Source organism: Amphiprion ocellaris, chromosome 12 (assembly GCF_022539595.1).
Source record: "Amphiprion ocellaris isolate individual 3 ecotype Okinawa chromosome 12, ASM2253959v1, whole genome shotgun sequence".
NCBI classification, from domain to species: Eukaryota; Metazoa; Chordata; class Actinopteri; family Pomacentridae; genus Amphiprion; species Amphiprion ocellaris.
The window spans coordinates 16,331,962-16,351,765 of NC_072777.1; the positions used below are offsets into that span (position 1 = coordinate 16,331,962).

Consider the following 19,804-nt stretch of genomic DNA (forward strand, 5'->3'; position numbering starts at 1 on the left):
ATGGGCTGCTACAATTCAACCAGTTATATTGTAAGGTATGTTTTTGTATGGTGTTTCAAATTCATGCTCCATGTGCCCACTTTTTAACTTTGAGCACCTGCCCCTCCAAAGGTCTCTGCACGGCCCTGCAGTGATAGCTTATACTAGTATTACTCTACCTCAGGGGTGTCAAACATGCGGCCCACAGGCTAAAACCGACCCTCCAGAGGGTCCAATACAGCCTGCAGGATGACTTTGTAAAATGTAAAAATTACAGAGAATACATTAACTGCAAATTTGTAAAATTATAAATTTAAAACAATTTCTAGACCATGACATGTTGCTTTGATCATAAGCTAAAATACTAGATTGCTTATTGTTCTTTTGTCATTTTGTGTTTTGTTTTTGTAGCATTTTGTCTTTTTTTGTCTGACTTTTGCAATTTGTCTCATGTTTTTGTAATTTTGTTCCTTGTTTTTGTCGTTTTGTTTTTGTTTTTGTCATTTTGTGTTTCCTTTTTGTCTCGTTTTTGTTTTTTGTCTTATTTTTGTCATTTTGTGTTTTACTTTATTTGTTGTTTTGTGTGTTGTTTTTGTCATTTTATGTTTTTTGTCTCGCTTGTGTTGTTTGTCTATGTTTTGCCATTTTGTTTCTTGCTTTTGTGATTTTTTGCGTCATTTTTGTCATATGTTAATTTTTTGTCACTTTGCAAGTTTTATGTCTAATGTTTTGTTTCGTGCCGTTTGCCTCATTTTTTGTCATTGTGTTTCTCGCTTTTGTTGTTTTGTGTGTCATTTTTTGTAATATTTTGTCTTGTTTTTGTTTTTGTCTTTTTTTTTGTCTGACTTTCATCATTTTGATCATAAAGTAAAATACTATATCATTCAGTTCCAGATAAGCGTGACTACATGTTGTGTTCCTTTGTAGATAAACTGTGATCTGTAATGTGTAAATGATAAACTGAGGCATAATGTTGCTGAAGTTGAATTTATTTTTCTTAACAAATTTCAGTTTGTTCATAATGTTTTGTAAAAAGATAATTCCTTAAATGTGAACATTTTCAGAACATACTTTTTTTGCACTAAAACAAAGGAAATATTTGGAGTTTATATGTTATTATGCTGTGATTTTACTGGTCCGGCCCACTTGTGATCAAATTGTGCTGAATGTGGCCCCGAACTAAAATGAGTTCGGCGCCCCTGCTCTATCGCATTTCCTGGCTCCGTCCAGCGGCCACGTCCGGATATACAAAACAAGCGCGCATGTAGTCTGGTGCGTAAAGCGCATGCGCCAATTTTTTTTTTTTTTTTTTTTGGAAGGCCCGTAACTAGCTCGTGTGCTAATTCAACATTCGTAACGTAAGACAGATTTTCATAATTAAAAACCGTCCGCTAGCAAAATTCATTCCTGTATACGCCACTTGTTTCGGGGTATGTATATATACGGACCTTTTCACAGTAACTGTAAACTCATTTAATTCTCTAAAGTACCCTTGCTTGTTGAGTACCACCAGCTCTAGGTAATGTTAGCTTAGTGTGCTTGGTGTTAGCTTTAGCGAGCTAAATCGATAGTTTCTTAGTCGCTCATATTAAGGTCGAGTTATAATAGCTACAACACAAAGTGAACATACATTTTGTGCCGATGACATTGGGTTAGCGACCGTCACCTCAAGTAGCGAAGCAAACTTTAAGTATTGTCAGAGTTGGGTAGCCAAAGTCACAAATGAATTTACTATTTGTATGCTTATATATTGGACACGACATGGAAGTATTTTCCTAAGTGCACTTAAGGATGTAAGATGATGCTTGTTTGCATGTAGCTGATCTGTATTTCAAATGCTGAGTTTACGTTGTGTGCAAGACCTCGCTGAAGAGTTTCAGTTGGTGTCACCGTTCCTTCATCAGGTCGGTCCGATTCGCACTCAGGATGTCGTTCCCTCCTCATTTAAATCGGCCGCTGTTGCCACCTCCTGGGATGCCCCCTCAGTATGCTGGTTTCACCTCAGGTAAGCACGCAGTTTGTATGACTGACATTTACCTGACATACTTCAGTGTTTTACAAAGTCTTGCCCGTTTTATGAGGCACACTAGCAGGTTAGTTGTTACTATGCTTGTTATTAGACAAGAACCTGCAGTGTAGGAAGGTGCAATAATATTAAGATGCTAATCATGTATTTGAAGTTGAATAGTTTATAACATCATGGCTTTGTCTCTAGTTGATATACATATATACATTTCCTTTGACTCTTGCAGGAGCTTCGATGATTCCAGTTCACATGGGTATCATGACCCCTGGCCCGACTGTAATGGTGCCCTCTGTGCCAGTGGTCAGTAAACCTGCAGTCCCCAAGAGGGAAATTGCTGCTGCACGGGCCAAAGAGAACGATGAGAACAGTGGGCCCACCACTACAGTGTTTGTGGGGAATATATCAGAGAAAGCTTCAGACATGCTGATCAGACAGCTGCTGGCGGTAAGGGGTAGAATAGCATTTAAGCATCTTACATGTACTCAAGTCACTGTGAATAGTTCTGTAATTCAACTGGAATAATTTTTTCATCCTGGAAATTTCTTCCAAGATGGCATATGTGATTTAACTGCCGTATTTCAAGCCATCCAGTGTACCACGTTCCTGGTAATAATTTTTATAGATGTAGATATATTACAAAAAATAATAAATTACTAATCTTATTAGCATAAATAACGATTTTTTTTTCTTGCCTATGTTAATAGTCATGGAGTTTTATTATTACTTATATAGCCATCCTGTTGTAACTTGACTTAAGAAATCCAGTTCTACTTGAGGCATGAACTATTTATACCTTTTTACTCATTCCGTAGAAATGTGGAATCGTTCTGAGCTGGAAGAGAGTTCAAGGAGCCTCTGGCAAGCTTCAAGGTAATTTATTACTCCCTGAGAGAGCACCATTAGGTCAGGAAATACTCTAATCAATGGCTGATTAAATTAACAAGAATATTTTACTTAAAATTGACCTGTCAGATAAGGAAACTCCAGGGTTTCTTCTACATTCATTCATTGTTTCCACCTTCACAGCAGTCTTGCACTGTGTCCGGTACTCGCGAGTACTAAGTTAAACTACAGACAACTATCTTGCTCGGTATCTACTCTTTGAGGGGTTAATACGGCGTAGTTTGAGGGTATTTACATCCAAATCAGGTGAACGGTTTAGGAATTACAACACATTTTATATGTGCCCTCCATCTTTTTAAGTGACCAAAAGTTATTGAACAAACTAAGATGATCATAAATCAAATGATCACTTTTACTGTTTGGTTGCAAATCCTTTGCAGTCAATGACAGCCTGAAGTCTCTAACCCATAGGCAGCGAGTGAAATGCATGCTCAGTTGGATTCAGGTCAGGTGATTGACTTGGCCATTGTAGAACTTCTTTGCCTTAAAAAACTCTTTGGTTGCATTTACACTTCTTTGCCTTAAAAAACTCTTTGGTTGCATTCACAGTATGGTTCGGGTCATTCTCCATCTACACCGTGAAGCGCCGTCCAATGAGTTCTGAAGCATTTGGCTGAATATGAGCAGATAATATTGCCCGAAACACTTCAGAATTCATCCTGCTGCTTTTGTCAGTGGTCACATCATCAATAAATATAAGAGTCCCAGTCCCATTGGCAGCCACTCATGCCCACACCACCACCACCATGCTTCACCGAAGAGGTGGTAGTCTGTTGATCTTGAGCAGTTCCTTCCCTTTTCTATACTCTTCTCATCAGATGAGAGATGTTTTTTTGGCAAATTCTAGTCTGGCCTTCTAATCTGTTTTTGAAGTGAAGTCCTTTTGAAGTCTTCTCTTAATTGTTGACTTTGACACAGATATGCCTCCCTGACGGAGAGTGTTCTTGATCTGCCCAACTGTTGTGGAGGGGTTTTTCTTGACCAGGGAAAAGATTCTTTTGTCATCCACCACACTAGTTTTCCATGGTCTTCCGTGTTTTTTGGCATTGCTGAGCTCACCAGGTCATACGTTCTTTCTAAGAACGTACCAAACAGTCAATTTGGCCACACCTAATGTTTTTGCTATCTCTCTGATCGGTTCGTTTTTATTTTTCAGCCTAGTGATGGCTTGCTTCACTGATAGTGGCAGCACTTTGGACTTCATATTGAGAGTTGACCTCATCAGATTCCAAATGTAAATACCACACTTGAAATGAACTCGAAACCTTTTGTGTCCCTTGTAAATGAAATAATGAGGGAATAACACACACCAGGCCATGGAACAGCTGAGCATACAATTGTCCAATTACTTTTGGTCCCTTAAAAACGTGGAGGGAACATATAAAATGAGTTGTACGATTTGGATGTAAATACCCTCAAATTAAAGCTGAAAGACTGCGCTTAAACCACATCTTCATTGTTTCCTTTCAAATCCATTGTGGTGGCATACAGAGCTGAAATACTGAAAATTGTGTCAATGTCCAATTATTTATGGACCTGACTATACTACACGTGAAAGGTACATAGGGGAGGAACAAGCCTAAGCCAAGAGTTTCAGAAGACTCCCACACACTATTTAACTTGGAAGAATACATTTATTTGTGATGCTTCAGTGGTAGACCTTTATCAAGCTGGATTTGCCCAATTGAATTAGTGTGATTTTAGAAAATTAGTGTGCTGGAACCTAAAACTTTTGGATCTGCTTGTCCAACTACTGTCTCATGAAATAAGTGTGAGAGGAGTTCCTTTGTCTGAATGCTTAGTATTTTCAGCAAATCATTATATGTTTGAAGCTTAAAACTTCACCACAGAGTAGTCTGGTTAATTTTTTTTTTATTTCATCAAACTGTAAATTCTTGTATTTGAAGCGGTGTTCATGTCTATTTCCACTTAAATATCTCTTGCAGCATTTGGTTTCTGTGAATACAAGGAGCCAGAGTCCACATTGCGAGCCTTGCGGCTACTCCATGATCTGCAGATCGGAGACAAAAACCTGCTGGTAAAAGTAGATGCCAAGACCAAAGCTCAGCTGGATGAGTGGAAGGCCAAAAAGAAGGCTGCAAATGGGGTATGAATTTGGTTAGGGAACTACTTTTGCTGGTTATAAGGTTGATCAGTGTGGCTTTATTTCTTGTATCAAAAATCAATTATATGCTAGTCTCATTTCAGACTTCTGAACTGCTGCACACATCTCAGATTTTTTAACCAATTCAAGTACATGAGGGTTTGCTAAATTTGACTGCAAGCTGATCACTGAACTACATATTATTTGTTCACTGACAGATGTTGAAGAAATTTCACTCTTACTTCTGCAAAATTTGCTGTAGTGGGGTGTTTATTGATATTCCGGTATACGGTGGGCTTACCAACACAGAGCATGAGTCTGTGAAGGTAAGCCGACCGAGAGTATTTTGAGAGTACCCCTTTCATAGGGGTATCAGAGGGTAGGGAGGGGGTCGTAGGTAAACACAAGGGTGAATAGTGGTTAATTTGCATATGGTTGGTTATCAGTAACGGAGAGTAAGACAAAAAGAACAAAGAGCAATTCAAAGGATCTGGCATACAAATGGAAAGGTGTGACACCAAAAGTTAAGGGGGGCGTGGGGGGGTGTCAGACAGTAACAAAAAAAAAAAAGATAGCAGAATTGGGGATAACCGTGGGAAGTGGAATGCAGGGGGTGACGTGACAGTAGTACCAAAAGGTGTGCTATTTTCTTCATCACAGAATAAGAATCTTCAAGATGGTGGAGATGATGATGAAGAGGTTCTAGATGAGGAGACAAAGAAGAAAGATCAGATAATCAAAGGTGCTATCGATGGATTGATGCGGGAATATGCTGCAGAACTTAATGCACCTTCCCAGGATGACGAGTCCCAGCGAAGAAAAAGAAAAAAGGAGAAAAAAGAAGAGGTATACCAACCATTATCAAATAACTTGTAGAACTTGCATCATACATCTCTTGGGAACGTAAATGTGAACTTGAGCACCGTTATTTAAACTTGAAAATTGACTTACTTTCCCTGCTATTTTCCATAGGATGACATTAACACCATTGACATGGAGGAGGACAAGAGAGACCTGATTTCCAGAGAGATTAGTAAATTTCGTGACACTCACAAGGTAAAGTGGCTTCTTCAATCTTGTAGTTGGCATTGCAGGTTTTGGACAGCAGCTGATCACATAGTTCACTCCTAGAGCTTCCACATATAGTTGACAGATTTACCACTTTACTTGTTCTCAGTAACATGCATACTGTGCCACAAATTGGAAGTCCTTAAAATTTACACCACCAAACATATTAATGCGCCCTTTACCATTTATAATGTTTCATGTTCATTGTTCAAACACCATAAGTAGGCAGACAGCTAGTATTCTTGTCACCTTTCTCAGGCCTGATTTGAAACCTGTGACCACCGTAGTAAAACTATCTAGGTGTGACCATTATAGATCCATTTCCTCATTCATCACACAAAAATGCATGGAGACGATGTAAAATTACTCAAAAGCTAATCTATTCATTAAACCCCACCATTATGATAGTGATCATATGGTGACTAAAGCAAGATGAATCTCAGAGCTTTGGAAAAAGTTGCCAGGATAGGATGTAAGTATAAGCCTTCATTTACTATATACATATACTGGGCGTCCCCCTCTTGAGGACTTGCATCGGGGCAACTGTGCTGCTGTTTTGTGTGTGTTGGCCTGGTCTATAGTAGCCTTTGTTGAGCCAACCGTTAGACAATACAAAGGTGCTTCCATATTTCAGGATTTGAATTAATGACAGCATTGGCAGTTCCCTTGAAAGTTGCATGGGCAGTGAACCTGTGCGAGTCCTCTGTACATTATGGTCTGTTTTAATGGTGTTCATGTTGAAGCACAAGAACTCAATAACCACTGCAGTGACTTTGACTGTATCCTTTATTACGCTAATGTGGAGTGGGGGCGCCCTCTCCACAGCAGTATGATGATCTGAAGACTGACGAGGTGTGTGCTCTCTGTATGTTTTGTTGTGGGATTTATTTATTTTGTGTTTTTCTCATCATTAGTGTATTACAGTCTGCTCTAGTTTTTCTTTTGCACAGTATAAATCAGTGAGTTCGTCCATCTATTTAAATACTGCAGAAATTAAACTCAAGTGCACAAGCCTTGTTTTCTTCTTTGTCTTAAGAAAAGCTTAATTCAGGTTTTTGTCAAAATCAACTCCAACACCCTAAGATTTATTTAAAAACAGCAAAGAACACAGCTGCATGATTCCAACTTATTGCCCTGGCTTAGACAGACAAGGAAGGACAATTCTGAAAAAGTTTTCGACAAAACAGCCACTGTTTAAGAACAGGTCTGGTGGATTGTCAGATGCTAGTAACAGTTATTGTCAGAACGTTGCACCATGCAGGTGGTCAAGTGATTGTTTAGCAATCCCTTAGAGTCACTGCAGAGGTAAGTAAGGCATCTTCAGTATGAAAAAAAATCTGACAAAAAATCAATAAAATAGATTTATGATAGTTGTGCTCTAAAAGTAATAATATTTAACTGGAGCTCCAAAAGTTTAAAATTAGAGCTAACATATGCCATATTCTATTTTACGACTTAATTTTCCTTTTCTTGGCTTGCGTTACACCCACGGCTTTCAGTTAGTCAGCATTCCTCATCGGACACTGGTTGACTGCCAGTGGTAGCCTATTGTTTGTTGAATACGAGATGAGATGAAATTTACATTAAAGTGGGATTGACTGTATAAAACGCAAATGTAAGAGAAATACAACGCATTAAACATAGTGTTTTATTATTGATAATGACATTCAAGATTGTCATTCTGCATCAGATTATACTTTTATAAAAATGTTGTGAAATCACATTCAAAGCCTTGTGTGTAATGCCCATAAAGGCAGTTGTGGTGTGAGTGTGACTGTTGAGTCATGAAGAGCTGCTGGAGACTTCTACAGGGGTAAGACCGCTTCTACAATTTCATTTATCTGTGTAGAAATGTAACTGATGTTTATAATGTTCATTTCTTGATTTAGCACTATGCCGAATGCGATATTACACAGTGTAGTAAAGGCTATTGTTGATGATGATAAAAATGATGATGCTTAAGCAAGACAGAATCCCATAACATTTTTCCCTACCGTGTGACCTGCTTTCCTCCCAGGCCTAACTTAAAAGGCTTGTAGGGGCAGCGAAGGGCTGAGTCCATAGTTCAACACCTGTAAGTCACAAACAACTAGTTCAACAAAAGACTGATGCCTGTTATCTGTTTTTGTTTTCCTTGTTCTGAGAAAAGGACTCTCAAGGAGAGAAAAAGCATTGTCTTTTGCTGTGTTTTCCTTGTTATGACGGTCTTAAGTCGAACATGTTCCACAGATCTTCATGATCATTCAAGTAGTTTCCAGTTATGTTATTGCTAAACTGTAGTTTATACTACAAGTTTAAAACCATAAAGTACATTGTATTGCTTTAGATGAATGATGAAGCTGCTTGTCATTGAGGGAGAGCCTTTTTGTTGTTCCAGGTTTTCCCACTTAAAATTCCAGCTTCTCATATGAGCTTTGTATTGATTAGCATATTTCATGTTCCTCTATGAAACCTCTCAAACTCTGGAAACCACTTGATCTGTGCACAGTTGTAAACTGACTGCAAAGACTCACTGGATCTTGTGTGACATCAGCTAAACCTGTCTGTGTTTTGCTCTACAGAAACTAGAGGAAGAGAAGGACAAACGGGAGAAGGAGCGGTTGGAGTTTGAGCGTGAAAGGAGGGAGCGTGAAAAAGAGCGAGAGCGGGAACGAGAGCGGCGGGACCGTGAGAGGGAGAAGGAACGAGAGAGGGAACGGGAAAGAGAGAGAGATCGAGACAAAGACCGTGACCGCAGGACCAGAGAAAGAGAGCGAGAACGAGACTGGGAGAGAGACAGAAGCCGTGAAAGGAGCCCTGACCGCAGCCGATCCAGGTGAAGTGAAAATAAAGGGGATGCTGGAAGTTTTCCACTTTGATTTTGTCCCAAAGCAAACTGAAGCATAATGTGTCCATATCCATAATTTGTTTTTTACAGGGAGGTAAGCCGAGACAGAGAAAAGAAGCGAGACCAAGAGGATGAAGAGGAGGCATATGAACGCAGGAAGCTGGAGAGGAAACTCCGAGACAAGGAAGCAGCTTATCAGGAGGTAGGAAAGACTGAGTAAAAAAAATGCAAACTATAAAACTATAAATAAGAGACATTTTAATCTTCAGATATGACATTGTGGCTTTCTTGACATTATTTATGTTGTAGCGTCTAAAAAACTGGGAGCTCAGGGAAAGGAAAAAGGCACGAGATTATGCCAAGGAGGCAGAGAGAGAAGACGAGCGACGGCGAGAAATGGTGAGAGGACATGAAATTACCACTGATGTTAACATGGGCATCCTACACTACTTTGAAAAGTTGAAGTTAACACTCCAGTCATTTATATAACTATTATATTAACCAGTTTTTTGTTTTTTTTTGTGTTTTTTTTTTTTTACATTTTCGAAAACGCGTATGTATTTGAACTTTAAATTACACCTTTGATCTAACAGTCCAGCTGGGATACATTTTATGAGCCTAATAGCCTTCCTTTTTTTAAAAAATTGAAAAGCATAGCTATTTGTGCTTATGTTTTTGTGCTGCCAATATAGATTTATGTTGCTTTACCACACATTTGTTAGCAGAAATGGTTATTAACCTGAAGAAATTCAGCTTTGTCCTTTATTTTGACTATCATTCAGGTAAAAGAAGGCAAACGACTGAAAGAGTTTCTAGAAGACTATGATGATGACAGAGATGACCCCAAGTATTACAGGTGAGCAGCAGAAAATATCCACAGTCTTGTCTGTATATAAGCAGATTGTCCCTCAAAAATAAATGTACACATATGCCTCTGACAATAAAATTTCCATCTGATGCCTTTAAATGTGTGTTAGATGTGTGATGCTACAAAGACTATACCTTTAGATATTCATTCACTGATCAGTGTGAGAGATGTGAGCTACATGGCACCTGACCATGGGAAAACATCGTAAAAATGTAACAGCCGATGCTATTTGACCCAAATCTAACTCACAGGAGTATGTGCAATACTGCAGGTATTGCCGTTGTTATAAAGGATGTCATTTTCGATGTGACCCCTAGGGGCAGTGCACTGCAGAAACGTCTCAGAGACCGAGAGAAGGAGATGGAGGCGGATGAGCGTGACAGGAAGAGAGAGAAGGAGGAGCTGGAGGAGATCAGACAGAGGCTGTTAGACGAGGGACATCCAGACCCAGACGCAGAGCTACGCAGGGTATGTTAGTCTGTAAACATAATGTGTGTGTTTGCAGGTGTCTGTGTGTAGTTGGTGTGCGTGCTGTCTGTTTTCTTTGTGAAGGTCACTTCAATCATTTGAGTCTGTCTGCATGTCGGAGCTGTCCAGCTTTCATTGTATCTTAACCTTCTTTTCTGTAAAACGCTGTGATTGGGTCATAATTTCTGCATACCTTCCTGTAATTGGTCCAGATGGAGGAGGAAGAGGAGGAGCGAATAAGACATCAGCCCATCATCCAAGAGCCGGAACCTGAGGAAGAACGGGAATACCACAGGGGTTCACAAGAACACCGAGAGCGTCGACAGGAACCGGACAGAATGGAATCACGCTCACGGCGCAACCACTTGGACGATGAGGTGGAGGAGGGTGAGGAGGATTATGACAATGATGGGGATAACTCTGACGCAAAACCTTGCTTAAAGCCCACAATGCGGCCCATCACAGCAGCACCTTCAGTCTCATCTGCCAGTGGCAATGTGTCCCCCAACACACCTGGAGACGAATCACCGTGCGGTATCATCATCCCTCATGAGAACTCGCCCCCTGAGGCTCTGCCACAGGAGGAACACAGGCCAAAGATTGGCCTCAGCCTGAAACTTGGTGAGTCTAGAAGAACTCAAACTTCGCAGAAATGAAACACTCTCAGGTATAGTTGAAACAATTGATCAGGTAGTAGATGGAACTGAAACAGCAGCATTTTTTTAATGATTGTTTTTTTAAGCAAATGCCAAACATCTGCTGGTATCTTCTTAAAAGTGCTGTATACGACATTTCGAACCACTGGATGTTGACGGTCACATTTCGGCCATTTGTACCAGAAAAGATTTTGATGAGAGCCAACAAAAATAGTCAGCCACAACTGTTGGCTCATGCTAAAATTTCAATATACACTGAATGACCATTTAATCTTTATCTTCCCTTGACGCTGCCTCCTTGCTCTTTGGAACAGACATAATAGGAGAGATGTAAGGAGTATCAGAAACTGGCACTGAGCTAAAATGTAATGAGTGCACCTACATTAGCTAAAGGAAATAAATAAAATAATTTTTCTTGTTTTTGGGCAGTGGCTGCATGCTTTCTACAGCACTGTTGCTGTGTAGTATGTGTATGTCCAAAATACTGCATATCTATTACGACTGGACCCGAAAATCTGGATATCAGAAACCCTCCTCGCTCCATTCTGTTATGTTCCATCTGTCCGTCCCCCGCCATCAGACGTTACGAACCGAATATACGGCTCGTCCCCCCCCCACCCTGTCGGATGTTACAGACCGAACCGAATATTCGGATATTCGTCATTAATCGGGACAAATATCCGGAGCCCAGAAATTGCTATTCGGGCCAGCCCTAATATCTATCGTTGTATTTCTTTGATATTGTTTTTATTCATTATTGTTGGACAATTATGATGTTAACTTTTTTGTCACTGCTTTCTGATATCCTAATGTCAGAATCATTGAGCTTGGAGAGTTGACAAATTATAGAAGTAAGCTTCTGTTGGGAAAACTATAGCTTAAAAAGAATAATTACTTGTTCAGGACAATATATGAGTAGATCCAGCTTCTCCATTGTGAGGATTTGCTGATTTGGTTTTTTTCATATAATAGTAAACTGAAAATTTAGCATTTAGGTCAAGTAGTCTGTCAGAACAAGCAGTTCTTCTGACATTTTATAAACTACACGATTAATTATTCAAGGAAAAAATTGGAAGAGTAGTTGCTAATGAATTTAATTGCCTGTTGTATCCCTACTCACAGTGAAATTGGTCAAGAATTCATTTAATATTTTTTTTGTACACCGCAGTAACAAACTGGCACCGCTGACAGCTACACTGCTGGAAAATAATCTTGTTTTAAATATATCAAATTTTGTATTTCTGTTGATAATTGTCGGATTATTGATACCGCTCAAGATCATATTGGGCCTGCTAAACTGAAAATTGGTGCAGATCACTGAAAGAGAGCATTTTTCTAGATTCTGTTCTAAACCTGTCAAACATTAAAGGGATTTGAACAGTTGGGTAGGATTTAGTCACAAATCATTTTCTTGTATAAACAGGAGCGACAGGGAGCCCCAGTCAACCCAACGCAGGTAAGAGGAAAAAGCTTCCCGTGGACAGTGTTTTTGACAAGTTTGATGATGAGGAGGCTGATGAACAACCACGCAAGAGGAAGCTAGTGCCCCTGGATTACGATGATGACAAGAGCCTCGGGGTGGATGGTGCTGGGCTCTCCAATATTAAGGGAGCAAATGCTGAGGAGAAACGCAAACACATCAAGAGCCTGATAGAAAAGATTCCCACAGCAAAGCCTGAGCTGTTCTCCTACCCACTGGACTGGTCTATGGTTGACATGGTAAGAAAAATCTGATGTATTTTGTTTTTTAAATTCCATCCATCCATCCATCCATTATCTATACACCGCTTAATCCTCACTAGGGTCGCGGGGGGGGCTGGAGCCTATCCCAGCTGACTCGGGCGAAGGCAGGGGACACCCTGGACAGATCGCCAGTCTGTCGCAGGGCCACATACAAAGACAAACAAGCACTCTCACATTCACACCTACGGGCAATTTAGAATAATCAGTTAACCTCAGCATATTTTTGGACTGTGGGAGGAAGCCGGAGTACCCGGAGAGAACCCACGCAATGCACAGGGAGAACATGCAAACTCCATGCAGAAAGATCCCGGGAAAGCCGGGACGCGAACCAGGGACCTTCTTGCTGCAAGGCGAAAGTGCTAACCACTACGCCACTGTGCAGCCCCTTTTTTAAATTCCTCTCCAGGCAAATAAATTTTGAACATTAGAGTTTAAAAGGAGGACCTTGAGGAGTTGTACAGTTTAATAGAACACAGTGGGTTGCACAGGACAAAAGATATTCACCTTTACTGATTTTTATTCTCCCTGGTCTCGATTACATGATAGTAGTCATTCATAAATGGTATTCACTTCTAAAACAAAATTATTTCTTGTTCCTTAGACCCTAATGGAACGGCGTGTTCGGCCATGGATTAATAAAAAGATTATCGAGTACATCGGTGAGGAAGAGCCAACGTTAGTGGACTTTGTCTGCTCCAAGGTATTGATCATGCACTGTCTGTAATCACTGTATATCGACTGCACTCTGAGTTGGAAAGTGAAAGAAACAAAATATAACGATCCAGATGCTTTTGACTTTTCAGGTGATGGCTCACAGTATGCCACAGAGTATCTTGGATGATGTTGCCATGGTGAGTAGTACTACGTGTACAATACCGTTCAAAAGGTTGGGGTCAATTTTCCTTGAAAATTCACACTTTTACTCGTGCTAACATAATTGCACAAGGGTTTTCTAATCATCAGTTAGCCTTTCAACACCATTAGTTAACACAATGTACAATGTTACAAAGTTTCCAAGATACATGCAATGTGTGCTCACTGTTGCCATGTAATTAAACACAGGGTTTAATCCTGAAATGTAAGACATCACCCAGTTCCATAGACTTTTTTAGTAGGTCCCTCTGGCGGTCATAGTTTGCAGAGTACAACAGACAAGACCGTATAATGAAAATTATGCATATTCTGTAATTCATTCAATATCAAACTTCAGTACATCACTTCACTTCAGATGATTAATTACAACTATTGTAAAGTATTTATATAATCTGTATTTTTCCAAGCAAGAATACCAAACATTAGCAGCATTGCAAGTATCTTAAACAACTGATAATGAGAAATAATCGACACATTTTACTATTTTCTGACATTGTAAAATATACATAAATATGAAAAGAATAAGCCATTTTCTTCAAAAATGAACTGATCTGTAGATCTGCTCTCATTTTTCATGTCTGTAATTAGGTGGCAATAGCAAAGAGCAGTTTAATCTGGGATGTTTGAGCTCCAGGGGTTCCTCACCATTCTTTTGGTATCATTATCTTGCCTTGTCTTACCTTGTCTTCTGAACAAAGTCCAATACAGTCGGCGGTTCAAGTGGACGAAGAATTCCAGGAGATGTTCGATGTTTCTGCCAGCTACTCTTCAAGTATAGCTCAATAAACTTTGCTGTTTGCTTCTTACTCAGGTCCTTGATGAAGAAGCTGAGGTATTCATTGTGAAGATGTGGCGGTTGCTCATTTATGAAACTGAAGCTAAGAAGATTGGACTGGTGAAATAAGCCAAATAACCACTGAATGAAGATGATTTTTTTTTCCCACCTGTACAAGCTGTTTAATAGTATAGTGAAATTGTGTCACATCAAACATACTGACTTGTCCAGATCAGTATAGACTGTAACAGCAGACTCTACTCATTTTCACATTTGCACCAGTTGTTCAGGTCATGTCTTTTTTTTCCCAACATACTCAGGCTACATTTGCCTCCCCTCTCTATTTGCAGGTAGTGACTATGACAATGCTCTTTTCTGTATATACAGTACTTCACTGTTTGGCTGTGATGAAAGGAAGCTACTGACAGACACACAGGACCATTGTTAATTTGCAAATAGGGTCCTACACTTTCTGTACCAGGTTGGATGCCAACACACACTTTGTGAGAATAGTAAGCAGTCACAGGCAATCAGTTTCCTGCGTCGTGAACTTTACTTCAAAGTTGTCAAGGTTTGGCAACTGGCTTAGTTGAATGCGTGTTTTTTTTTTTTTTATGTGGACGCAAACATGTATAACCACTACAAGGATGTAACTTTTTTTAACGGGTATTTATTATGGGTTTTGGACACAACTCCGGTTTATTTCTGTTAAGTAAACACATCTTCACCGTTTATTTTGTTCATCACATTCCTGATAAAGTGTTGGCAGTTTCTAATAGTCAGACCATCTCAGAAAACATCTCCTTGTCCGTGAACCGCGTCTACTGACAAGATCCACAAATTATCTTGGGTGGTGGCATCCCTGAGGCTGTAAAAGCACACACATCATAGCCACTATAGGAAAATGAGCTAACAGGGAAAAATGATTTGAAGTTGTGAAGATGCTCTCCATTTGTTTTTGTATTGGTGAAAATTTAATAAAATAGATTTTTTATGAGCTTTTGTGAACCTGTTTCTGATTTACTGCCTTTAAATCTGACTTCACTGAGTTAAGAAGTGAGATTTTAGCACCATATAATGGTTATAAAACATAGATTAATCACAGCTTGCAAGACAGGTTCAGACAGGCCATTGAAAGATTAATTTCCCCAATGTGCTACAAGACAAAATCCACAGTCCTGATTCTATGCAGAAGTACAAGATTATCTGAAGATGATATAGAGGATATTGAGACAACTGAAGCATTTCCCAAATTTTCAAACCTTTCATACAAATTGCCCTCAAAAGGATCTTTTTACCAAAGACCTAAATCAGATACTTTTTTTAAGTTCTTGATGTTCTGTCCTCTCATCCATCATTTAAAGAACTGAAGAAAGTTTATGGATGGCACAGGGGAACACGATTGCACTGAACTTGACAAACTGAACCTAACTACTAGTGGTTGCTCAATGAGTCATTTAAAAGAAAGTTCTTAAGATTATAATATGAAATTATGATCAGAGTTTGCATCATTGCTCTCAATTTAAAAGTAAAATTATTTATGATATAGCTCAGCCTTCATTTGTTTTAACTTGATGACTACATCTCGTGACATCACAGCAATACCACATGTCATGGAGGCAACCAGCTTGTGTCACTGCTAAGGTGTTATGGATGTCCAGGGGTCTGTTTCACAAAGCAGGTTTAGTGAAAACCGAGTCTGTTAACCCTGAAATGAGGGAAACTCGGAGTTTTCCGTTTCAAAAAGGGAGGTAACGCAAACCAGAGAAAGAGGGGTTACCCTAGCCTGTTTCACAGAGAGGGGTAACTTAAGCTCTCGGTCAGTTACCGTAGTAACAGAGTCTGAACCTAACCTGGTCGGGACCAGAGGTCCGTTTCACAAAGCAGGTTCAACAAACTGAGTGCAACTCTGAACTCTGAGTTGATCTACTCTGAGATAGGAAACTCTGAGTTTTCGGTTCCAGAACGGCTGATTTGAGTAGTTTCACCCGGAGTTACGCGCGTGCACCACAACTCTGAAAAGCCAGTATCAATGGAGCGTCGATTCGACGAGTCACCATGGCAACGGGGAAGCGGAGGACTGCGTTTTTCACCCCACCTGAATTGGAAATCTTAATGCGCTTATATAGCGAGTTTGAACACGTTTTTAGAAAGAAGTGCAACACCGCTGCAGCTGCAAAAGAGAGGGAGACGGCGTGCTGCCCGGGTCAGTGCGTAAGTTTAAATGTAGTCCTTTGCAATCACAATAATATTACAGGGGAAAACTGTTTGAATGGTAGCCTATTGAAATATAAAAACATTGTTCAAACAGGTAAAACGTCGGCATAATCTCATGGAGCTACCTCGTTTTGATCATATTTTACACTGTAAAGTAGCTTAAATATTAAGTGGCTGTTTGACTGTGCAGTTGTTTTATCCCACACATAGCCTAAATGTCTGCATCCATATCATGTTCTGTTAAATAATTCAGCCTATTTAAACTAACACAGACTTCTGCTCAGCCAACAGAAAGAAAGTAGATGCCTGTAAAAAGGGTGGCTGTATATATATATATATATATATATATATATATATATATATATATATATATATATATATATATAAAGCATATTCATACAAATATTTATTTCTCTTTTGTGTCTTTTTTTTTTCTTTTGGCCCAACAGATTCTGATGGTGCTATCTGCCTGGTGGAGCCCCTTCACCCCTTCAAGCCACAACAGACCTTATAACTATAAGTAGGCAATACTCCAAAGATTTTGTCAAATGGTAGTTTAAGTATACTGAAACATATCACTCATCTAGGATGAAGAGGATGAAACTGTCTGCTGCCTTCCAGGGGGGGATCCAGAAAGGCATATAGAGGTATGTTACTGATAGTTCTCTTCCCATTCACATTTCTTAACATTCTGGTGGAAGATGGAGTGTGACATTTAGCCTACACCGAAGTATTGCATTCTCATCCTTTTTAACAGAGCATGGCTGGACAGCAGCAGGATACTCCCTCAACTTCCACTGCACAGATTGACACAGTGAGATGGATGTTCAGTAAACACCAGAGGTTCAGTCCGTGGAATTAATTTGCAACTGTATAATTTAATGTCCTCTATGTATTCCCAGTTATCAGTAAAACAGATTTACAAACTGCACTTGCTGAAAAAAATCCAGAAAACGGATAAAGAAATGCAATACTTGGACCGCCAGATTAGGAGGGCAGTTCTGGAAATTGAAATACTAGAGCACAAGTTAGAAGTGGGTGCATGGTCACAGGTGAATTATGTTAACTATTGGAACATTAACTAAACTAGCTCTTTTATTTGTAGGAAATAAAGAAGACCAAATGAAATGTGTATCATGTCTTTATTTGCTGTGGTGTTGATGATGGTGATTTAAACTCTAAAGTGATTATGGCATATGGTGTCTCTGACTACTCTGCTGTCCTGGATAGCTGGCAGGTGGATGGAGTCATCATCTGGGTCTTCCAGTTGTAGGGCAGGGTGTTGCTCTCGTCTAATAGTGGCAATATTATGAAGAACAACACACGCCACAATCATATCACAGGCCCTCTCAGGGGTCACGGTGACGTAGACACTGGAAGCGGGCTTTCAGCAGGCCTATGGTCATCTCCACCCGGGCTCTCGTCCTGCATTGAGCCCAGTTGAAGTTCTGTTGGGGGCCTGGTTCAGGGTCAGGGAATGGGGTCATCAGCCTATGATGGCATGGGTAACCCCTGTCAATCAGTAGAAGACCACCAAACTCTCCTGCAATGTATAGTGGAGGGAGACAAGTGTGAAAATCTTTAGGCTGCTTACCACGTTGCAGTCTGTTGCTCATGTTAGACTCATGATAAACCCTCAAGTCATGAACAGACCCAGGCCACTTGGCCTCCACATTGGAAATGATGTATGCAGCATCACATATGATCTTGACAGTGCAGAGAATGACAGATGTTGAACCATGATGCAGTCTTTAACATTTTGAAACCATAGTCAATCTACCTGTAGCCTACCTGCACATTTATGCTGTGAATGGACTTCCTTTACATAATCGGCTTCATTATGTGAGGGAGCTGTGATGGGGATGTGTGTGCCATCTATGCAGCCAATCACACTGGGAAATCCTAAAAGAAATTAAAATTACTAATCCCAGTCTGAGGCTGCAGCACAATGTCATTTACAGAATATGATTTAAAAATAATTTAACAGATCTCTACATCATTCACCTGCAATCCCGTGGAACTCCTCCTTGATGACTCTGACAGGTTTATGTCCAGGGAAAACCACAAAGATGGGTAAAAGTCGTTTCAGGGCCAGGCACACTTTTCTGACCGTCCTGAATACAGTTGCCTTACTTAAGTGCTCTGCACCTCCGACATTATATAAAAAATTCCATTTGCAGAGAACCGCAGCGCAACACAAAATCTGCTGGGATATGAGAGCATGACTGCGGAGTTCAGTAAAGTTGAAAAGATATTCACAGATTCACAGAATACATAAACTTCTGCATAGAAACCCCGTACCCACTAGGAGGGTATGATGTTTCTCAAACAATAAGCCATGGGTGACTCCTGAGCTGAGAGCCTTGCTGCTGGAGAAAAGGAGGGCCTTTAAGTCTGGTGACAGAGAAGACCTGAGGAGGGTACAGAGGGACCTTAAGAGAAAGATCAGGGAGTGCAAGGCCAGCTACAGGAGAAAAATGGAGGATCAGCTGCAGAACAACAACACAAGCAAGAGAGGTCTGGAGAGGACTCCAGACCATATCAGGGCAGGTCAAGGGCAAAAAGGGGGAGCCTGAACCTGGAGACAGAGACTGGGCCAACCAGTTAAACCTGTTTTTCAACAGGTTTGATACTGGTCTCAAAGACGCCATGATGACCTCCTTCTCTCCTGTAAGAGAGGAAGGAGCATATTGTTTTGAAGACATAATTTTTGATGCCCCTCCAGCCTGAGTCCTGTCCAGCCTACCTCCAGCTCCTCCTGCCTGCTAGCCCCCTCCCCCTCACCTCCTTCACCACCACCATCTCTGGGGCTCTCCTCTGTACCCCCGTCTCCTCCTCCTCCTCCTCTCTTCACACCAACAGTGGATCAGGTGAGAATGTGGATCAGGAAGACCAGAGCCAGGAAAGCCAGGGGTCCTGATGGCATCAGCTCCAGACTCCTCAGGGACTGTGCAGACCAGCTCTGTCAGGTGGTCTGCTACATCTTCGACCTAAGCCTGAGACAGGAAAGAGTTCCTGCCATGTGGAAGACTTCTTGTGTGGTTCCGGTCCCAAAGACCTCGTGCCCCAAGGAGCCCAACCACTACAGACCTGTGGGCCTCAACTTCTCACCTGATGAAGGCACTGGAGAGGATCGTCCTGAACCATCTTCGCCCTCTGGTGAGTCCAAACATGGATCCCCTGCAGTTTGCGTACCAGCCAGGGATTGGGACGGATGACGCCGTCCTCTACCTGCTGCAGAGATCCCTGTCTCACCTGGAGGACACTAGAAACACTGTGAGGATGACGTTCTTCGAC

The 19,804-nt window shown here is 40.6% G+C and overlaps 1 protein-coding gene and 1 long non-coding RNA gene across 4 annotated transcripts; both read left to right on the forward strand.

Annotated features, from left to right (window-relative positions):
• The first annotated feature begins 1,251 nt into the window (after positions 1 to 1,251).
• On the forward strand, positions 1,252 to 15,287 carry rbm25b (RNA binding motif protein 25b). Of its 2 annotated transcripts, none has more exons than XM_023264269.3 (17): positions 1,252 to 1,409; positions 1,884 to 1,984; positions 2,232 to 2,449; positions 2,818 to 2,875; positions 4,855 to 5,015; positions 5,673 to 5,858; positions 5,985 to 6,068; positions 8,642 to 8,895; positions 8,998 to 9,109; positions 9,217 to 9,306; positions 9,690 to 9,763; positions 10,093 to 10,243; positions 10,456 to 10,864; positions 12,323 to 12,618; positions 13,244 to 13,342; positions 13,446 to 13,493; positions 14,327 to 15,287. In XM_023264269.3, exons 2-17 carry the CDS (start codon positions 1,906 to 1,908, stop codon positions 14,417 to 14,419), a joined length of 2,412 nt encoding a protein of 803 aa, XP_023120037.1. In that variant the 5' UTR covers positions 1,252 to 1,409; positions 1,884 to 1,905; the 3' UTR covers positions 14,420 to 15,287. The 2 variants fall into 2 exon arrangements, with proteins under 2 accessions (XP_023120037.1, XP_023120038.1); XM_023264270.3 differs by having other exon boundaries at positions 1,289 to 1,337.
• A 361-nt stretch (positions 15,288 to 15,648) lies between these two features.
• On the forward strand, positions 15,649 to 17,616 carry LOC129350213 (uncharacterized). 2 transcript variants are annotated; one of them, XR_008603566.1, is made up of 4 exons: positions 15,649 to 16,496; positions 16,957 to 17,027; positions 17,095 to 17,154; positions 17,265 to 17,616. It is a non-coding gene; the product is annotated as an uncharacterized LOC129350213 (long non-coding RNA). The 2 variants fall into 2 exon arrangements; XR_008603565.1 differs by having other exon boundaries at positions 15,653 to 16,504.
• Positions 17,617 to 19,804: the final 2,188 nt, after the last annotated feature.

Excerpts from the sequence above, each read along its gene's own strand:
- rbm25b (XM_023264269.3), top strand. The coding sequence starts at position 1,906 with ATGTCGTTCCCTCCTCATTTAAATCGGCCGCTGTTGCCACCTCCTGGG. Across the intron at positions 2,876-4,854 it reads AGCCTCTGGCAAGCTTCAAG|CATTTGGTTTCTGTGAATAC; the intron begins GTAATTTATTAC and ends TATCTCTTGCAG. Across the intron at positions 8,896-8,997 it reads CCTGACCGCAGCCGATCCAG|GGAGGTAAGCCGAGACAGAG; the intron begins GTGAAGTGAAAA and ends TGTTTTTTACAG.